The following is a 22943-nucleotide window of genomic DNA, read 5'->3' as shown; positions in this document are numbered from 1 at the left end:
ACAAGGCTGAGGATAAACAGTAAAGGGTTTTTTTTTCTTCATTTTTATTAACTGTACAAATATTAAAGGTGCACTATGTAACTATGTAACGTTTTTTGTTTTGTTCAAAATTAACAAAATGTAAATAGTCAATACACCAAATTTTCTCCTTACGTCACTTGTGTAATTGCAGTATCTGTCAGCAGGGACGGTAAACCAGCCCAAAATCTTGACCCCTTTCTGCCACAGCTGTTTTAGTGAGATGCAGGAAAGCAGAATACAGGAAGCAGACCTTTGTTTGAATCTCAACATAAAATGTTTTATTAGGTCAGTTCTTGAGGTCATGAGTTGAGGTCATGTGGCTTGATTGACAGGACTGAGACCTGTATGTTCCATCTAAGATTTCTGAATTCTGATTTACTGACACATGCAGAGAGTTCTGAAATACAGTATTAAGAGCATGCTGCATATTTACCATAAAAAATGTTAAGCAGAATATAAGTGAGGACGTTTTACTTGTTACATTTTTGTAATAATACAACATTACATATGCCTATTAAAAAAAATATAATAATACAGGTATTCAATTTTAAGCCTTAAATTTCAGATGGGTTTGGTTGCATATCATTATGGCTTATCGCTAACAGGTAAAATTAGAAAAGGAAGCGTAACTGTTTGTAGAATTGATGTGTCATAAATCATATTCTCTTTATTTCACTATGATTAGTATTGTTGCCCTACATGGAGCTGGACAGTGATGATAACAGGCAACTGTGTTTACTAGCTGAAATTATAGAGAAAGAATAGTTGATTTAACGTGTATCATATGGATTCATGTTCTAACAGTGGACAGCAGAATCAATGTGATGAGTGTATCTACGCGCATTTCCTTTATGCTCTGCAATAAACCATAGTAATAATGAGTTTCAGGTTTACAGAGTTATCAGTCTTCACTTAAAAGCTCTGATTAGCTGCATTAAAAAATTGCATATACATCAGTTTGAAATCCATGGAGTTTCCAAAAAAAGTTGAACTATGGCTTTTGTGATGTTACTGTTTATGTTTGGTTCAGGTATTCCCTATGTTGGGGGGACAAAATGTCACAAGGATGGCCACACCAGAAATCTTTGACCTTGTGGGGACATTTTTTGGTCCCCATAAGGAAATTAGCTTATAAGTTCTACTAAGTGATGTTTTTTGAAAATGTAAAATGTGATGGGTAGGTTTACGGTTAGTGTGTGTGTTATTTACAAACATAGTAAAACAACAAAACCAAAAAATCGATTAATATAACAGATTGGCAATATTACATAAATACAACAAAATATGTTAACTTAAATCCGCAACAATTTAAATCAAAAAGTGAATACAAACAGGTGTTTGTATTCTTGAAAAGGCATCAAATAATTAGCATAATAAGAGAACATTTGATTTTTTTTCCCCTTTTTTTCAGTATTTTATATTAAGGACCTTAAACCATAATAAATATAATATGAAAAAAAAAGCTTGATTATTTTCTCTTCCAATTCATGCAACCAGTCCTGCTGATTTTGATGACTATGGCATGGCATAAAACAAACATAAAACCATTTAAAACTACTGATACAATTAAGACAATGAATGAAATTTGATATTATATGATAGCACAAAAAAACTATACTCGGCATGATTCCCTGCCATAATGGATCTTTTTACTACATTTATAGACTACCTCCTAAAGTATACACAAAAAAACATGAGTGGAATTGACATCACCAGTAGTTTGGTATATTACATCCATTTCTTGGCCATCTACTCCTTGCCAGATCTTAAATTCAGACTTCCTTTGAGAACATCTCCACCTAACTATACCTGGAAATTTGTGATGGTAGACAGTAAAGTTCCCATGTAGGCATCAGGGGGCGCTACTCTCTCTATATTGGACCCTCACGTGAAATTAGGCAGATATTGTGGCAAAGTCAGTCTCTTAAAGTTCTTTTTGACAAACAAAATTCAGCATATAATTGCATCCATTACCATCATTGTACTCCCAATACAATTCATTTGGAGATAAACATTAAGTACATACCCTTTAGATTAGCACATGACCTTTACAGACACCAACATTTTTAAAATCTAGTCCTTCTTTATCCTCAGAGAGCTCTTGCCTCTGACTATTTGTCACCTTCTGAAGGATGCAGGACCCCATGTGAAGGTTTACATTTAAAGAGTGATCCTTGAAACCACGACGTTAGGTCCACGGCTCACTTTTTAGCAGCCACTCGCCGTTTTCTAGTAGCCAGCATGTCGTAGAAAGGATCCCTGCTAATGCTTGCCCTGTAGGATGACAACAGTTAAATAAGAATTATACAGGCGAACCATGTTATTAATAAAAGTACACATCCATATAAAACAAAACGTTTCCGGAAGCAGTGAACCTGATTGCAAAAAGTTAAAAAAAGAGGTCCTTTAGGATTTGGGTGGCCCAGAGTTCCCGGCAGTCCCACAGGACATGCTGAGGCAGCTTTTGCTGTAAAACAAGGCTAAACTGACCACAGAACAGTTCCACAATCCCAGTTGAGTCAGAGGACACGTGTTAACTAGACGCCTATAAAGCCACAGATCTTCAATAATAGTACACAAATGGCCTTCATGTCACTATATACTATAAGGCCTGAACATACGTCATTTCACTTAAAACAAGTCTGTTTTAGACCAAGCAGGAAAACAAAACCAGAGCCATGGCCAACAGCAAGAGGTTAAGTGGTCTTTGGCTTCCCTTTCTCCAGTGATAAATGCTGATCTATCCTCAGGAAAAAAACATTTAACCTTGAGAGGACGTGGGTCATTTTAGTCTTGTCAGCCCTTTAGTGTGATGTTTGTGTTCCCACCACACTGTGTAAAATCATTTTCTTAGCCCTAATTTTTGTCTTGTTTTCCAGTAAAAATATCCTTAAAGCAAGATAAATTTAATTCATAATTCAAATTGTGATAGACTGATAGACTGATTGATTGATTGATCTATCCACTCATTCAATCAATCTATATATAATATATATATATATAATAGGAATGAACCTCACTAAATTGTGTAATATTTGTGCACAAATTAAGAAATAAATTCAAAATATATTGTCTGAAAGCAAGTCTTAATATCCTATGCAGTTTGAATAGATCTTATTTTAAAGGAGAACTCCGGTCAATTTTAACATTGAGCTCATTTTTTTTGTACATTTGGAGTGCTGTCAGTACAGAGAACAACGACAAAAATCGGTGTTGCCTACACTGTGTTATCCTCTTTTTAAAATTTGCACCCTGTTGACTTCAATGGGGCAAGTTTTAAACCTGCTTTTAGCCTCTTAACATCCTTGATGTGTCATTACAAGTGCACAGGTCATGTGAGTGATTCCTTCGGAGTGAACGCGGGTGAATCTGACTGCAGTAGACGTGAAAGATATGAATAAAAATGATGTTTATTCAGCCAGCGCACATACCTGTATTTACATCCTGTTTTCGGTCGAAGTCCACAGTAATCGATTGTCGAGTTCACGCGCATAGGTTTAGTAGCCTACCTATGATCACGCGCGTGAACTCGACAATCGAATACTGTGGACTTCGACCGAAAACAGGATGTAAATACAGGTATGTGCACTGGCTGAATAAACATCATTTTTATTCATATCTTTCACGTCTACTGCAGTCAGATTCACCTGCGTTCACTCCGAAGGAATCACTCACATGACCTGTGCACTTGTAATGACACATCAAGGATGTTAAGAGGCTAAAAGCAGGTTTAAAACTTGCCCCATTGAAGTCAACAGGGTGCAAATTTTAAAAAGAGGATAACACGTTGTAGGCAACACCGATTTTTGTCGTTGTTCTCTGTACTGACAGCACTCCAAATGTACAAAAAAATGAGCTCAATGTTAAAATTGACCGGAGTTCTCCTTTAAGCATTTCGTTTTCTGGAAAACAAAGAAAAAATATTTCTGCAGTGCACAAGCCAAGGTCTAAAACACTGGAAACACTCGCTTCATCTTATCTGCATGACGGCGATGTTCTTTGATAAGAGAAGTCGATGCCCCTTTCTGAGCGTCTGTGTGTGTGTGTAGATGACCTACAGCCGACACACATCGGTTATCTGAGAAGAGAATAATGAGGCCTGACACGGTAAAGCCTTACTTGATGGATTTGATCCACTCTTCCTTCTCTTCCAGCGTAGGTGCGGATATTCTGTAGACAACGTGATTCCCCTCCACCACCTTCCCGTCAGCCTCCGTCTTGCATGCCTTAATTACTTGCCCCTTATGACTGGAATTGTAAAGCTCAAAGCAATTCTGAAAGGTCAAAACATTAAATGGTCACTTTGACTATCTTAAGGGGATTCAAATTAGGATTCTTCTTAAAGGGATAGTTCACCCAAAAATGAAAAATCGGTCATCATTTCCTCACCCTCAAGTTTCTTTCTTCTGCTGAACACAAAAGAAGATATTTTAAAGAATGTCTGTAACCAAACAGTTGATGAGACCCCACTGACTTCCATAGTTTTTCTTTTTCTTAAGTCAATAGGGTCCATCAGCTGTTTGGTTACCCATATTCTTCAAAATATCTTCTTTTGTGTTCAGCAGAAGAAAGAAACTCATACAGGTTTGGAACACCTTTAGGGTGAGTAAATGATGACAGAATTTTCATTTTTGGGTGAACTATCCCTTTAAAGACTACCTAAAGAATATAGTTTAACCGAGCGCTTGAAGAGGAACATACTGGTTTTCTTGGTTCCTCCACCTCTCTTATACTAAGATTCTCCAGTGGAATGATCCCCCGAGGCTCTTTGTCCTGTGAAAACATGAGTTATAGACCTTAAATCCACTGTGTTTGTTTGTTATTAAAGCAATTGGTCATAGGACTTAATCTGCAATATGTTTCCCTAAATGAGATGTAAAAGCATGATTAAAAAAGTGAGGGAACTATGTGCACATTAAGCAACAACTGTCTGTCTCTTGGTCTAAATCTGGCACACAGCTAGGAAAGAATGCATTATTTCCTTCCACTTTGCTGATGAGATGACACAGCGGGGAGGTTGTTGCTTTGAGTGCTTTTCTAGTTTTAGTCCATGCATGTTAACTTTGAGGTCATGTATATGCCAGTGTACTCATTAACAGACAAAATTGCATGTGTACACATTTAACATGCATTTACTGATGACTCATCCTGCACTACACAGATTTTTGCCCAATCAGATACTCTAAAAGGAGTTTAGAATATAGAACCTGTATGAATTTCTTTCTTCTGCTGAACACAAAGGAAGATATTTTGAAGAATGTCGGTAACCAGACAGTTGATGGGCCAAATTGACTTCCATTGTAGGAAAAAGAAAATACAATGGAAGTCAATGGAGTACATCAACTGTCTGGTTACCGACATTCTTCAAAATATCTTCCTTTGTGTTCAGCAGAAGAAAGAAATTCATACAGGTTCTATATTCTAAACTCCTTCAATTTTTGGACTGAAAGGGATAGTTCACCCAAAAATGAAAACTCTATTATCATTTACAAACCTGTTGGAATTTTTTTCTTCTGCTGAACACAAAAGAAGAACGTCTGTAACTGAACAGTTGATGGGCCTCATTGACTTCCATAATATGTTTCTTTTCTATACTATGGAAGTCAATGGGGCCCATCAAATGTTTGGATGCCCATATTCTTCAACATAACTTTTTTTGTGTTCAGCAGAAGAAGTAAATTAATACAGATTTGAAACAACTTGAGGTTGAGTAAATGATGACAGAATTCTCATTTTTAAGTGAATTATTCCTTTAATCCCAACTGAAACTAAATGAAGAAAGTGCCTGTCAAGTCATATTATTGAGTCTTGATTTAAACTAGCCAGTTTGTTCAGGTCAAATCCCTGATGTTGTGCTTGTTTTGTCTTTTTTTGGGGGGGGGGGGGGGGGGGGGGGGGATGTGCTTTGAGAATGCTGGTGTCTGCTAAGACACTGAACAAATCGCTTATTTGCTGTTTAATCACTCTTTTTCTCCCTGACTTCTGCTTCTGTATGACCTTCCTTCTTTTCACTCATATCTTGCTGTGTTCCATTTTCTTGATAAATCTTAAATCTATTTATTTCCCAAACAGGAAACATCAAGCATCTCTACTTACTGTTGTATATTCAAAGTAATATAGACAGTTATCTGTCAAAATGAACCACCTCCTCTTCCAGGTCTTCACTCTTCCCCCTGCAAGTTCAAATACAGATAATAATAAATAAATAAAAATTAAGGGCTTACATAGTGACAGAACCTTTACACTGTAAATAAATCATGGCATGACATGGAATTAGTATAGTCCCTGTTTCATGCCAACTAACAGTTACCAAAAGATTTGGTTACATTAAGGGATCTTTACTTTAAAAATGAAGTGCCATAAAAGCTTTAAAGGTCTGCCAATAACAGCATTATCTATGTAATCCTGATCAACACAGTGAGATGCTGGATAATACCAGTATAAATTCAATCCACACTCTAAAAAATGCTTGGGTCAAATATGGACGAACCCAACCATTGGGTTTAAAACTTACTGTAATAAATTTTTTTTACCAACGATTGGTTTTGTCCATATTTGACCCAAACATGGGTTGAAACAAGCCAACATTTTTTAGAATGTATAAAGAAATCAGGGGGAAAAAACACAAAAGAATTATAGATAGAATTATAGACAGACCTGACAGACAGACAGACAGACAGACAGACAGATGATAGATAGACAGATAGATAACCTAGTTTTGACAGACAGATAGACATATAGACATATAGATAGATAGATAGATAGATAGATAGATAGATAGATAGATAGATAGATAGATAGATAGATAGATAGATAGATAGATAGATAGATAGATAGATAGATAGACAGACAAACCTAGTTTTAGCAACCATCCCTCTCTGTCTGGATTAAAGAATGTATGAGTTAGATCATTCCCATCATCTTCAGGAATTTTGAAAGGCTCATTCTTAATGCTCTCATATAAATTCTGTGGGAAAAAAAGACAATATGTAAATGCATGTTCTATCATTAAATAACTTGCAACTCTCTCCATCACAGTATGAGGCAGAGACTCACTCTGAGCAGCTCCTCGGGCAGATCTCCTCCCTCGTTGATTCCCCGATTCATGCAGATGAACCTTTCCACTGTGGGCTTGTCTCTGACATTAGGGTTGTGGAGGCTGGTGTTGAGCATGATGACGGAGAACGAGAGAACGTAGCAAGTGTCTGTGGAGAGAAGAAACTCGGATTAGTCGGTCAGCTCTATAGGTCCAGATTGGCAAATTAAATGGAGCATGTATGTAAAGATATGAAGAGCATGCAACCGTCTTTTTTTTTTCCTTGTTTTAATTTTTTATTAGTTGACTGCTAAATGATACATTCTGAAAGCAGAGAGTTCGATGCAACATACAGGCCACTTTTTAATGTTTCTGCATCTTTATGCATGACTCCATGCTGAAAGAAAGATATTAATGCTTTGGACATTCACAGACTCTGTTTATAAATAAATAATCATTTTGCGCTTTGTTTAAGCACAGTGTGTTTCAACATTGCTGACATTTATCCCTGCTGTTATAAAGCTCTGCCTTCAGTGGAGCAGATTTTCTACGGAGCGTGCTGTACTTCAAGAGATTGGACCCGGCACGCAAACTATACAGTTTTAATATTATATATGAAATATTTTGGGAATGAGGCTTTTTTATAAGGCTGAGTAAAAGCTTTAGGTTAGAAGTCAAGCTTATTGCTGATAGAAGTCATACTGTACCTGTGGACTGAAAGACACCTGGGTTGCACTGGCAATATCGAGCAGCAAAGGCCTCCATCATTCGGTCTATCTTCTGTGCTTCACCGGGAAGTCTGAAACTCCACAAAAACTGCCTGACAGGGAGAGATGGAAATGACACTTCAAATTATAATATTTGATGGACCTTTCTCTCAAGGAATTCATGAAAGTATGTATGATTTTATTTGCATAGAGTAACACAAGGACAATAATTGGCTCTAATCACATTATGCTCTAATCATGGAATATTTTGTCTCCTTTAATTTTTCTTTGCGCTTTGAACATTCATTCATAGTCTTTAATAATATTTTACCACTTAATAGCATTTGATACAACTGAATGTTCAGCTAACATTTTCTGTAAAATTTATATAACCAAGGAAAAAAAGTGTTTTAAACATTTAAAAAACTAAACGTTTTGAACATTCAGAAATACAATTTTCATAACTTCAAACAAAAACTTATTAGGGGCTGTGCACACAGATTGCATTTTTCCATCTCATTGTGCGTTTTCCATTGTTTGCCTATGTAAACATGAGATACACGGCTTTGCTTGACCATTGTGTTCACATCTTTTGCAGCATCTTGTGCATGAAACGCCATTCTAAAAACATAACGCTCAAATTCAAATTAGTTCAACTTAAAAAAATTTAAAAAGAGTCTCTAGACCGTGTTTTTGTTCTACTGACCTGCTTTTTTAACCACAAAAACGTGCTCTGTGTCAATGACAAATGACATAGGGCTTAACGACATGCTAATCCAATTGGATTTCATCCATTGGATGACATGCCATCCAATTGGATTCCCTGCAGTGATGTTTGAGATGTTAACCACTTCGTGATGTTTGCTTAAGCTCAAAACAATACATGACCCAAGACATCATTTATTATGGCAAGGTAAATAAAGAAAAAACAACCATAATACCTTTTTAGGATCCATATTGAAGTTCTGGATATTTAAATACAATGCAGATCTTAAAAGATGATGCTCATATTAAAGGTGGACAAAACAGCTGTCTCACCTCAACGCCTGCACCAGGTTGAGGTCAGCAAACTCATGAAGCTCCACAAATGCCTGCAAAACCTTAATGTTGAAGTCATCCCTAAAAATAATGAGAAAAAAATGTTAAATCATCAGTAGTTATTTCCTCATTTGCTCTTAGCTCCATCTCCAGAGATACACACTCGCTTATTTTTATCTGAAGTCAATCAAAAGAGATCGCTTTTCATTTGCTTCTTTTCTGTTTTCTACAACGGGTTTCACACCAAATACAAAATGTGCACAAGAACAATCATGTATGACCATGTTTGGTTTTTGGATATAAAAATCATCATTTGAAAATATGTAAAGGTCTTCAAAAAGCAGTGATAGGAACATAAAGTGTAATGAAGAGATGAACCACAGCATATGCCTGATTACACAAGCTAAGACAGAACCACGTCTCCAAACTATAATCAGAAACACAATAATTACAGCTTCCAGCTCCTCCTCGTAAATACAATTAACAGTAATTGCTTTGTTTTATGACCTTACTTTCTAGTAGAAAATGAAATGGATGACTGTGCAACTGAGCTTCAGGCTAGAGCATAGCCAAGACAACGGTTATCAACTTGGACAGGATGCCTATGTAGACAAGGCTATTTTTATATCTAACAACTATTGCACTGTAGTTCAAGCGTACTCTCTCTTTTTTGTCTCCTTATTCAGTAAAGCTGCCTCAGAGGGTGACGTTAAGCATCTAAGTTGTTACAAACCTTTATGGCTACAATACCTTCATTTGACTTGATATTGACAGATGTAGCACTGGGTCGCTGTTTCGAGGCAATAATAATGTTTTATATCTAATCATGTGTTGAGATATATCGGTAAGGGCGAGATAAGGCGCCTTCACGCTGTCTGGGTGATATGCTAAATATTGTTATGGACATGTGGTCATTCTCAGCTGTTTCAAATAGGGGAAGTCATTTCCTGAGACTGAGAGCAGGATCTTTTATGGAAAGGCCTTATCTAACATCACACACATATTTTACACAAAGACTGTGCCATGTGAGCGAGAGCGATGTGACTTACCGTTCCCCTAAATAATCTCCTATGACAGTTTTGTTTAAGCCTTCGCCTTTATAGAGGAACTGAGCGATGTCCCCAGGTGTGTGTTGCAGAAGATCATTCTCCAAAAGAAATTGGATTCCCTGCAGTGATGTTTGAGATGTTAACCACTTCGTGATGTTTGCTTAAGCTCAAAACAATACATGACCCAAGACATCATTTATTATGGCAAGGTAAATAAAGAAAAAACAACCATAATACCTTTTTAGGATCCATATTGAATTTCTTTCTTCCAACAGCAATCTGCTTGTTCCTCTGAGTGCTTTTGCTGCAATGTGATGTAAAATAACAAATATGAACTAATACTATCTTCGTCTCAATACTAAACAACTCTTTGTAATCTGTAAGAACAAGAAGAAACTTACGTCTCCCTGACACATGTTAAATTCTCAATCTCTGTCATGACTTCTGAGATCTCAAACTTTAACCTCTGAAAGAATCAGAACAAGTCGTAACTCAAGTTATAGCACTGGTTCTAAAGTTAATCAAATTTCTTAATAATCTCATACTTAATGTAATGTAAAATAAAACGCATTCCACCACGCCACAAATGACATCCAGCCCCCATTTGTGGGAACTTGTGGTGAAGGTGACATGATAAATGTCAATCACTGAGATATCCTAATGACAATGACTACATTAAAGCTGATACCTCAATGTCATCTAGCAGCTCCTTTTTCCTTCGTCTAATGTTGGACAGTTCATCTCTCTCTTCAAGTGAAAGATCTTCAGGCACTGTTGAGAGACAAATGTGACATTAAAATGGTTCATCTAATAATAATAACCAAAAAAAGATTCAAAGAATCTAAAGCTGTATAGCCATATCCCTAACCTAAACTCAAATCCCAAAGTGCTGTAAAAGACATAAAAATCTAGAGCACATTTATCCTCATAAATAATGTTAATTCAACTACAGCCTTGACTTGCAGCCCAAAACCGAGAAGCAACTCAAGAAGGAAGCTTTTCATTTGGGCTGGAAAACTAGTGTTTTACATAGCCTAAGTACTTCACTTCTATACGACCCCAAATGTTCAAGACAGCTTGACCTTCCATGATGAAAGTGGTCCGGCATCTAAATAAGAGACTACGGGCCCTATTTTAACGATCTGAAACGCAAGTATCAAGCGCGAAGTGCCCAGCCATGTGAGTGATTCCTTCAGAGTGATCACGGGTGAATCTGACTGTAGTAGATGTGAAAGATATTAATAAAAACGATATTATTTCAGCCAGCGCACATACCTGTATTTACATCCTGTTTTCGGTCGAAGCCCATAGTAATCGATTGTCGAGTTCTACTATGGGCTTCGACCGAAAACAGGAAGAAAATACAGGTATGTGCGCTGGCTGAAATAACATCATATTTATTAATATCTTTCACGTCTACTGCAGTCAGATTCACCCGCGTTCACTCCGAAGGAATCACTCACATGACCTGTGCACTTGTAATGACACATCAAGGATGTTAAGAGGCTAAAAGCAGGTTTAAAACTTGCCCCATTGAAGTCAACAGGGTGCAAATTTTAAAAAGAGGATAACACGTTGTAGGCAACACCGATTTTTGTCGTTGTTCTCTGTACTGACAGCACTCCAAATGTACAAAAAAATGAGCTCAATGTTAAAATTGACCGGAGTTCTCCTTTAAGTGGAATTTGAAGTATATTTCTGAGAAGTACATAGAGTATATTTCTGAGAAGTATATAAAAAGTAGACTGAAAGTATACTTTCTTATTTTTAGTTTAAAAGAAGTATACTAATAGCACACTTGAATAAACTTCTTTTTCGTAAGGGCACATACTCATCTGCATGGTGTTACATATTTCATTTGTGGAGGTTTCAGATGCTTCAGATACAAAAGTCACAACAGACAATTAACTCCTGAATTGACCGTCATTTTTTTTTATAAACTTTCACAAGTAGGAGAGTGATTGCTTGTGGCTCAGTACTTGGACACTATGAGTGCATTATGTAATTGTACCCCGGGCACAGCAGGATTAGACAAGAGACGGGCTAATAAGAGGGGCAGGGGGGAATTTCCTGCGGTTGTCTGGTTCTGCCTCATGACAATGGAGGGGAAGTTGAGAATGAGTGCATGAATCAAGGTTCAACCTTAACAATAACATTATAGGGTGATTCATTGCAGTCAATCTGAGCTTTCATATTGAGTGCAATGGTCTTTTTTCATTCTTTTATTATTATGTAAAAGCCATACTATATCTTAATGAGGAGCCATTTGTTCATTACGCAACAGGGTCTGGATATGGTCAAATGTAACTAGTATAGAATAAATGGGGTAAAAATAGAATATTCCTTCCAGATATGAACATTATGTGCCTATAACTTGCCATGTGGAGTTGGCAAAAATCACTAGAACAGAAGTAAATTCCCTTCTAATGAAATTAAGCCACATTTGCCTGAGGCTCATGGTGAAAATTAGTTTGTCTTCATTAAAGCATTATATGGAAGGCATTATTTAAAGATTATCAAGCTGCTTTCCATATTATTTATATAAATCGTATGTTGAATAAAAAAAAGAAAAAGAAATGCTAAAACATCTGTCACTAGTGATGACATCACCACCCTGCACCTTGTCTTGTGGGAAAAACAGGAATGTCGACTGCATGCAAAACTGTCAATTCAAAGATTCATTCCATCAGCATGAGTGACACTTTGCTTGGAAACAATTACAGCTGTTTGTGAAAAAGACTGCAGTGTATTGAAATTCAGCATTGCCTAAATTAGACAAAATTCAACTGAAAATCACATATAAACTAAGTCTGGGTTCAGTAAGATTTTTAATAGGCTATTTGAAAAAATTACTTTTTTATCTTTTAACAAGGCTGCATTAATTTAATTTATTTAAGTTTGTTTTGGGTGTGTTTGCACGTGTTTTAGTTCTGTTTCCTGTGTTATAGTTTGTTATAGTTTTTCATTGATTTGATTATGTGTTGCAACTTGCACCTGATGCTCATTACGTTGATTAGTTTTTCTGTGTATTTATACCCTGTGTTTGTTAAGTTCACTGTCCGTTCTATTCATTATATTGTTGTTTGTTCTGTTCCAATGTTTGGCATTGTATATTCCTCCTGAGTATTTTGTTTCTTTTAAGTTTGGTAATAAATCAACTTGCTAAGACTAAATCCAGCTCTTTATTTCATCCCTGCTGCAACCTACGCTGACAGTAATTCTGTGAAAAAATATTACAATTTAAAATATTATTCCATTTTAATATTTTTTTAAATGGAATTTATTCCAGTTATGAAAAAGCAGATTTTTCAGCAGCCATTACTCCAGTCTTTAGAGTAACACGATCCTTCAGAAATCATTGTAATATGCTGATTTGGAGCTCAAGAAACATTTCTTATTATTATCAATGTTTAAAACAGTTGAGCTGCTAAATATTTTTTATGGAAAATTCAGGATTTTTCAGTGAATAAAAAATTCAAAAGAACAGTATTTATTTTTCATAGAAATCGTATTTATTATTTGATAAATGTATTTACTGTCACATTTGATTACAAAAAAGTAAAATCATAAAAAAAATCATCTCACTGACCCCATACTTTTGAACGCTAGTATACGATTTTAGGAAAAGATGAATTGGATTCATGTTGACGTTCTGGGTGTAAATGTGGATATTAAGGGTTTGCAGGATGCTTTGCATCCTGGCCTCTAACACCCCTTTAATAAACACACTGGCCTCAATCCCTCTAACTATATCTTATCCTTATTCGCAATAGCCGCACAGAAGGCCAGCTGCTCCAAATCCAGGCTTACCCATTGATATCAACCACACACTCAGACCCACAGGACAGGAAGTGTGTGCCACACATAGATGTGTCCCAGTCACTAGCCTATCCAAACTAGATAAAAATGCACAAAGCGCCTTTGGGCTATATGTTGGTCCATTTTCTTCATTCCTAATTAATGCATCTGTCAGTGATCATTACAGCAATATAGCTGATAATAACCAGCTACCAAGTTTCAGAGATTATATGAGCCTGATAGACATGTTAGATTGTTTCTTATACCATTTAATTGTACACTTAATACCCTGTTTTTAAGAGTAAGAAGGATACTTACATCACGGTTAACCAGTGAGACAGATGGAATGGGCAGAGAGCTTATCTCTATTCAAAAGAGAAAAAAGTTGCTTTCTGAACAGTGTGTGCTCCTCTTTATCCTCTTAGAGCCCCCCGAATGTGTATTTATCAAATAACAGTATTAGCAAAGAAACATTTGGGATATACCCACAACATCTGCTTCTATATTCACAGTTTTAGGGTGAGTCTTTATTGGATAAAGCCAGGCAACAGTTCTAATGTAAAACCAACAATCCTGGACGTTTGTTTTATGGGTTTTTCGAAAATAGAAAATGTAGCACCTCTTTATAAAATACTTTTGAAATACTGTTCAAAAGTTATAGGTGAGTGAGATTTTCTTTTTTGAAAGAAATGAATACTTTTATTCAGCAAGTACGCATTAAAATGATCAAAAGTGACAGTGAAGACTTTTACATTGTACAAAAAATTATTTTTAAACGTCCTATTCATTTAACAATCTTAAAAAACAGTTTCACGGTTTCCACAAATATATTTAGCAGCACAACTGTTTTAAACATTGATGATAAAAATAATTGAGCACCAAATCTGCAAGATGCCATCACAGGCATAAATTAAGTTTTCTTTTCAAATGTACCTAGTTTTAAATTAAATAAATATTTTACAATATCATTTTTTTAAACTGTAATTTTGATTAAATAAATGCAGCCTTGGTAATGCAGTCATAAGAAATTTCTTTCCAAAACATAAAAAAAATCTTACAGACCCCAAACTTTTAAACAGTATTAAAAATGTTTTAAATAAAATATTATACAATAGACCAAATCTGTCTCTAAAACCCACATCCCCTTCAATGTCTCTTTCTGCATTCACAAAACCTGCAAATGATAAAGACGTAATGCCCAAGAATGCACGGCTGGCGAATCCAACATTCCTGACATGAAAGAGATGGGGCTTTGGGACGGTCCTGACTCAGTGGGTGGAAAACTGGACAAGGCTCTTTTGTACTACTGGCAGTTTGTTTTTAAATCTCCTGCTGGGACAAAAGGGTTTGACAACCCCATCAAAAAAGTTATTTAGGTTTTTAACTTTCCACTTTCACATTTTTGATTAAAATATGAAAATATTTGCATTCAATAACAATAATTCACAATCCACTCATTTCACCACCGTTCAACTGGTGCTAGAGCTCATAAAACGTCTTGGAAGGCCCTCCAGACTTTCTTCAAATCAATTCCATATGTGGCACTTAGAAGACAACAAACACTGAACGCTAAAAGCTCTCTCTCCTTCTTCATCCGATGACAATAATCAGGATGCAACCACATGCTAAATGTTTAACATCATCTTAAAGTCTGTAATATTCACAGATTAAGCCTCATATCAAAATCTCAATCGACAGCAGACATAAACATCAAATCTTGTGGAGCATGACATCTCAGATCTATCAGTAATCAGAACGGATATTATACAGCAGTGAAATGAAAAAATACAATGTTTTTGATAATAATAACATGGCTGACATTGTCTTGACCTTACGCAGATTAAACCAGGCACGGTGTCCTTCAGATCTCTGCTGGTGCAGTCACACCATTGATGAGGTTTTGACCACTGCCTGTGTCATCCCTGGTGCCAGACGGCTCCTCAGGAGAGCCTGGACCAGACACCGGTGCCATCAGACACAGACAATGTTAATGAGTGCCAGGCCACACGGCCTCTCCTTTAATCAGTCTGAGAAAGTCTGTCCCTTTGTTGGTCCTTAGAAGTAGCGGCTCCTGGCCGTAAATTTAGATGGGGCAGATTCTTGGTCTTAACGCTAATTTATGATAAACATTTTGTAAGCTTTATATTCTAATGGCTGAATACATCAGATGCACTTTTGACAGAATTGTAATGTCCTTGCGTTATTCAGCCTGAGGGTGGCGCTCTAATGGTGATTGACAGACTTTAGTACACACGACAAACGCATAGAATGCCATTTTCCTGTTGCTTTAGAATTTTGCAAGTTGTGGAGGAATTCCAGTGAGGAAAACAAAGTCATGTCTATTCAACATAACTACAGAACAGAACAGAACTGTCGGCCTTTAAAGGCTATTCTATGGAAGCTTGTTTCCGCTACAGAATAAAAAAAAAAGAATAAATAATAACTGCGACTTTTTATCTCACAATTCTGACTTTTTTCTCAGTATTGCGAGTTTATATCTCACAATTCTGACTTTATAACACACAATTGCAACTTTATATCTCGCAATTCTGACATTATTACTCGCAATTGCGACTTTATATCTTGCAATTCTGACTTTATTTCTCGCAATTGCGAGTTTATAGCTCACAAAAAGATTGTCAGAATTTGCGAGTTATAAAATCAGAATTGCGAGATATAAAACTCGCAATTGCGAGATAAAAAGTTAATTTCTTGCAATTGTGAGTTTGTATCCCGTAATTCTGATTATATAACTCGCAAACTAATATACACATACCTGAAGTGGATTGATCGTCTTGGTCTGAAAACCAGGGTTTTACGTAGGGTTTACGTAAGGAAACGTGAAAATAAGCGCGGCAGTCTGAAATCTGCCCCAATGACTCAATTAGCAAGCGCTGCAGTTCCATATTTCACCACAGATTAATATTGTAAATTTGTGGGGTGCTAGAGAGAGGGAGGGCTCAGAGACAATATGCTAAATTTTAATCAGAGGTGGACAGTAACAAAGTACATTTACTTGAGTACTGTACTTAAGTATACTTTTTGAGTATCTGTACTTTACTTGAGTATTATTTTTCAGGAATTTTACTTTAACTTCACTACATTCGAAAGACAAATATCGTACTTTTTACTCCACTACATTTCTGTCAAGGTCCTTGAGTAGAAAGTCAGTCAGGGGATGATTTTGGTTGGAAATGAAAGTCGAGTTGACGTTAGAACAAAACTGATGTTGGTTTAAAACCACAATACAACGTCTCGTCTGTCCAACGTTGGAGATTAACGTCAATCTGACGTTGGATTCTGACATCAATCTGATTTTCATTTTCAACGTTGGGTTTGGTCTTCTAAATGCAAATTGTGTCATTGTTTTGGAGCACAATAGCTTATAACAGTAAGGCTAACATATTCATACTAAAAGCCCAAAAACTTTAAATAGGGCAATATTTGAGGGGACAGCCATTTGGGTGTCCGAAACCATTGTGGACGTTATTGAGTGCACTTATTCAATCTCACATTCAATCCCACTACTGGAACTGTGTTCTAGAAATAAATGTGATATTGATATGAGGGTATAGGCAGGCATAGATTCGGAGGCATAAGGTACTGTAAGTATTACATACAACAATGCAACAATAATAAAACAATTCATTGACATTTACTTTTTATTTTGATACTTAAATACTTTTAAAAACTTTTACTTAAGTAAAATCTTTACAACTTTTACTTGTAACGGAGTAATATTTGACCAGTAGTATCTGTACTTTCACTCAAGTAAGGAAGTTGTGTACTTTGTCCACCTCTGATTTTAATATATCCTGCTAACTTTTACAACTAGAAAATCGGAAAAAATATTTGTTCCAGAATGCTCAACACATTTACAATGTATTATTAATTCAGTCAATATAGAGGTAAAAAGGGCATCATTTTGTGGTTCTGATAAGAGGGCTCTCCTTGACGCCCTAGCGGTCTTTCTTTGCAGTCAACCATCTGTTACAGAAACTGACGGAAAATGGTTTTCCATTTGGTTTTTCCCACGGTAAGATAAGACAAACTAGCCATCGAGTCCAAGGCTTTGAAGTTTTCAGGATCATGATACAAGAGGAACTGGAAAGACCTACTGAGCTAATGGTACCTCTATCTTCTTGCTTTCTTGTTCTTGTAGACATTTACAATTGGTCTTTGTCAGATAAAGTGATTACAGCTGTAAATCAGCATAGCAATGAAACTGGCTGCATGCTCAAAGGTGCTTGAGATGTCTGGCTTTTAGGTCTAGTTTCTGGGGTGTTTTTTTTTTTACACTGATATACCAAAACAACTCTCACAGAGTAACAGCCTCACACTAAATCACTAACATTATCTCCACAGTAATATAGTAATTGAAAGCAGAATTATTGGATAAATATCTGAAAGCCCACTGGTCCTTGTCCAAAATGTGTTCAAATTGACAAAATGTGCAAGCTCTGAAATCTTTCCAAAATTGTCACCACAAAATATCCCATGGACCAGGTGGCTACAATCAGTGTAGTAAAGTAAAATTTAATTGGTCAAAGTTTTAAATTTTATATCTAAAGAAAGAACAATACAAACCAAAGAAATAAACAATATCTTCCAGTCCCTTTAAAGTTACAATGGAAACCATAGTATCCACCAATATACCATAGTTCCTAGTTATTTGTAACTATTCTAGAATGAAAATCCTTTTTTTTTGGAATACTGAAAAATACTGAAAAGAAGCTTTCGGAATATTTCTGTCATTTACATTTTAATTTCAATTTAATTTATTTTTATTTTATTTCCTCTTTTAACTTGTGCTAATATCATGTGATAGTTATTACATTGTTACTGTATCTTCATCTGATCGATTTTTGATGTGATCGACATCTGATCGACGCAGCCAAATAAACCATAGTTCTGCCTAGTATACAGAAATAGCTTATACTACCATTATTGTTAATTAACATTAATGGTAGTATAAGCTATTTCTGTATACTAGGCAGAACTATGGTTTATTTGGCTGTGTCCGAAATCGCCCTTTATAATAGCCGTTGGGGTTGGGGTTGGTTCCAGGGGTGGGGGATGTCCATGGGGTATTCTGATATTCAGATTCTAAGGCAGCGTAACAGTTTAATGTTCTACAACAAAATAGAGCGAGCTTTGGTGATAAAATAAGTAAATATTTAATTGCTAAATTACATCAAAAGTGGAAAAAGTTGGACAAAACGTACAAACGTACACACAAACTGACCAACAACCGCAACTTTCAGATGCCATATTTATTTGTTTAAGCTTAACTTTTAAGGAATGGAATGCAGAGGATTATGGGATATCAAAGGCAGCGAAGGATACATCTATGCTGCCTTCAAAAATCGATCAGATGAAGATATTTTAGGAGACAGGAAGTGAAGCTAACATTGGATTTGGATGTGCCATGATGCCTTCATACCTTTAAAGGCATAATTTTTCAGCTTTCGGATGCAGCCTATGTTAAATGTTTATAAATGGAGCGTATTGATTGGCGAAATGTAAAAACTGGAGTGGATTTAATAATAATAAAAAAACACCGTGACAAGCAATGCTCGTTGTTGTAGCTTCTTTTGGAACCATTTTCTTTGGTGGAGAAGATAACTAACCTTTTTTTTGTGTGTGTGTCTGAAATGTAAGTTACTTAGTTATTGTTTGTTGAACTGTTGTATAAAGCAACATCACTCTCCCAGTTGTGCAGTTGTATTGAATGTCAACCCCGCTGGTTATATTACAGTGAAGCATGGCAATCATGTGATACTGATCAATTCTAAAAGTAGCATTTTCTAATTAATAAATTTGTTATTTATGTAGAGCTCAATAAAAAACGAGCACTTGACTAATTAAATGCCTAATTATCCCTCTTGGCACCACAGCTGTACTCATAAACATCTCGCGAGCTACTTCAAAGAATCACCACATCAAACAAACTGACGACCTACATATGGACAGCCATATTAACGGAATAAGACTGAAGTGATGTTCAAATTCTTATTAAACACAGTGACAACATATTGACAACAAGAACACTAGCAATTTCAAGTAAAAATGAAACACCTTTCATACAAAGCAGAAACTGTTAAAGTGTAAATAATATCACTAATGATCCAGTCGATGATTGGTATAGAAGCCTAAAAGTAAGAATAGAAAATATTATATTAAAATTTACTTTTTTTCTCCTACACACCCCGTTTAGTGCTGATGAGTAATGGTTATCTTCACAGTGAGGAGATCGTGTGAGTGTTTGGGCGCAAAGCGCGTTTCCAATCAACAGCACGCGCCTCTTACGCGCAAAAATGCTGTCTAGATAGGCAGCTCACTCGGTTTTGAGACAAGCCAGAGACTGACAGCTGCTTATGCTTGCAAAAAAAAAAAAAAAACCACGAAAAAAAAAAAAAGAAACCTTACCTCGGTTATCTTCATCCATGTTCATGCTGCGAAGAGACTTGATGTAAATAACGTCCGGCAGTTATAGATTACTACCCTAATATTATCACACTGGTCAAAATGAAATCACATTAGGATACACACTGAGCTCATTGTAACCCAGTTGAGGGACAGCATTACATTTAATTCGCATAATCCATAAATTGCTGCATAGACGGACATAAATCCTGGTGAAACAAATGAATATGCAGCCCGCTGTACGCCAGCTTCCATTCGCCTTCATCCACAGAGAGACTGTGAGGAGAAACAGATTCATTTAGCCAACGAATAGAGGCTCCGCCCATCACCATAATCTATGAATATATACTATGACTGATAAGTGATTGCATCCTGGTCTTTACATCTAGTCTAAATAAGCCATGTCAATGTCAGGCAAACGTCTCGAGGGCAAGTCAGAATAATTATATATATATATATATATATATATATATATATATATATAGGCTATATATATATATATATATGTATGAAGACTTCAGATGCAAAAGCCTCTAAGTTCCATCTGAAATTTTCTTCTAAAATCAGCATTTTTTTCAAGCTCGTATGTTTAAGTTCAGTAATTTCACTTTAATGACAATTAATAGGTCATTTTCATTGCCATTAAAGTGAAATAACTGAACATAAACATACAAGCTTGATAAAAATGATCATTCTAGAAGAAAATTTCAAATGGCACTTAGAGGCTTTTGCATCTGAAGTCTTCATATATATGTATATATATATATCCTATATATATATATATAGCTATTAAAATAAAATACAAAAGAATGTATTTCAACATTCTAGATTTCTAATGTGTTGATGTTGAAAGAGAGAAAGGCATGCTTTATATTTATTTTATTAATTATATGATCATTATTTTATTCATTATTATATAATATGACTAATATTACATAATAAGAATAATATAATACAATTAATGAATGAAACATATTTATTTATGAATATCTAGGCTAATTACATTTTTTGCCACATGGTCTCAAACTGAATATGTCTTAAAATAAGAAAGAGACCTGGAAAAAGACCTAATGACGTAATATGCAATATCCTGAGCTTTATATGCAACAGTGATGTCAGCAAGAGGTGAAGAATACCAGGCCCCTGCAATGACTGTATGGAATACAGGAACTTGCCTGTTTTCCGGACACAACTTGTCAGCTAGTATTAGTCACACAATTTCCCAGGTAAGCTGAGGTCATGGTCTGTCCAAGTTCTCACCTTTTGTGTCATGAATTTCAGTTCTTACATTTTGTCATGAATTCCATCTTAAGTGCAAAGTGTTATGGCTTTCCGAAAAATCTTGCAACATCCAAATAGCTTGAAAAGGGGATTGCCACTTTGAAGCAAAAACGACCTCTGATATTTCACTTCATTTACATGGATTTGAATGCCCCACTATTTGGAATTCTTAACAAACAGGTTTTGTGTTTTCCAACGGCATAATTCAGTCTAAGGAACTGTTGTAAACCTTCAGTTCAAAAGTGTTGTCCCTGTGTCTCCTAAACTGACTTTTAATTATTTAAATGATCACATCCGAATATGTTATGTTATGTTATGTCATGTACTGCATGAGAATTAAAAGAGCAGAACGTAATGTTCTGTGACTGCAGCACACAGCCAGGCCCTGTGTGTGAGGAAACAACTATGAAGTAGGTGTAGGGAAAACAGGGGCTTCAGGGTGGGAATGACATCCTGTGTGGGAAACAGATATCCGCTGAAGCTCATGAAGATAATGTTGTTTGCGTTTTCTTCCTTTTTTTCCAGGGCAAAAAAAAAAAACTCCCATGAACTTCACTTGTAACACCCAGTTCACTCTTGCGAAACAAAGATGCACATTTATTTGGTTTAATAATGGAGCTATGGTGCTGAATACACTAATTAATGCCAATCTCTTAAAAAACAGCTGACAACATTTTGTTTGTAGAGAACCTGTTTAGCCTGTCTACTATAGCATTGTCAGTGGACAGAAGGAGACAACACAGGTATGCAGTCACACCGATGGTTTATTTACAGGAAGCAGAGAACAAGCAGGAGAAACAGGTAAGCTTTCACCAAAAGTTTTGGTTGAATGACTTATCTTGTGGTTAAATCTCTTTGTACTTTGCAGGTGCGTGGCGGACCAAAGTGACTGAAGACGGTGAGGCTGAAGAAGAAGACGGCGAAGGCTGACAAACAGGGATCTAGGTGCAGGTGAGCAGCAACAGGTAGGTAGTCAGGTAACTTAAGCGGTAGTGGTCAACACGACCAGTGATGTGTGGACCTTCCCTCGCACTTTGTAACACATCTTTCCCTCGCGGGTCAAAATGACCCGAATCCCTAAAATTATATATATATATATATATATATATTTTTTTTTTTATATATATATATATAGAAAGCTTATTATATTTCATTTTGATCCTTTTTTTTAATGCACTTTTTTTGGATATTTTTTTTATTATTATTTTATTTACCTTTAAATTACTATATTTTATCAATAAATAATAAATAGTAATTTAAGGGCATTCCTCACATTCTTTCAACTTAAATTCAAAATAACTCACAATTTCACGCATAACCCTTTTAATTCAGCTCAAAATATCTACACAGGGTGTCTTTGCCGACCTCTTGTGGAAAAAATAATATAACATGATGTTTCATGACTCTTGCCACTAGATGGCCTTATTTGGAGAAACTTAGCTGTTCCGCTGGGTCCTAAAGTCCCTTAAGTATGCATTAAGATACACATGTAGACATAAAAAAAAAATTAAAAAAAAATGGGTAAAGTTTTAGCATTTTTAGTTTGAATTTCCTAAGGGGGTCAAATTGACCCGTGAGGGAAGGATT

General features: G+C 35.9%; 1 protein-coding gene across 1 annotated transcript; it reads right to left on the bottom strand.

The window, feature by feature from the left end:
- Positions 1-279: 279 nt before the first annotated feature.
- cyth3a (cytohesin 3a) lies at positions 280-20361 on the bottom strand. The gene is made up of 13 exons (XM_084434690.1): positions 20079-20361; positions 10540-10622; positions 10253-10317; positions 10089-10155; positions 9852-9970; positions 8803-8883; positions 7765-7877; positions 7078-7226; positions 6877-6988; positions 6118-6194; positions 4723-4794; positions 4141-4295; positions 280-2295 (listed from the first exon to the last, which is right to left on the bottom strand). Exons 1-13 carry the CDS (start codon positions 20101-20103, stop codon positions 2223-2225), a joined length of 1191 nt encoding a protein of 396 aa, XP_084290816.1. The 5' UTR covers positions 20104-20361; the 3' UTR covers positions 280-2222.
- Between the last annotated feature and the right edge of the window lie 2582 nt (positions 20362-22943).

Source organism: Rutilus rutilus, assembly GCF_951802725.1.
Source record: "Rutilus rutilus genome assembly, chromosome: 16".
NCBI classification, from domain to species: domain Eukaryota; kingdom Metazoa; phylum Chordata; class Actinopteri; order Cypriniformes; family Leuciscidae; genus Rutilus; species Rutilus rutilus.
Note: the sequence above shows the minus strand (reverse complement) of the source record. Positions and strands in the feature narration are given on the sequence as shown.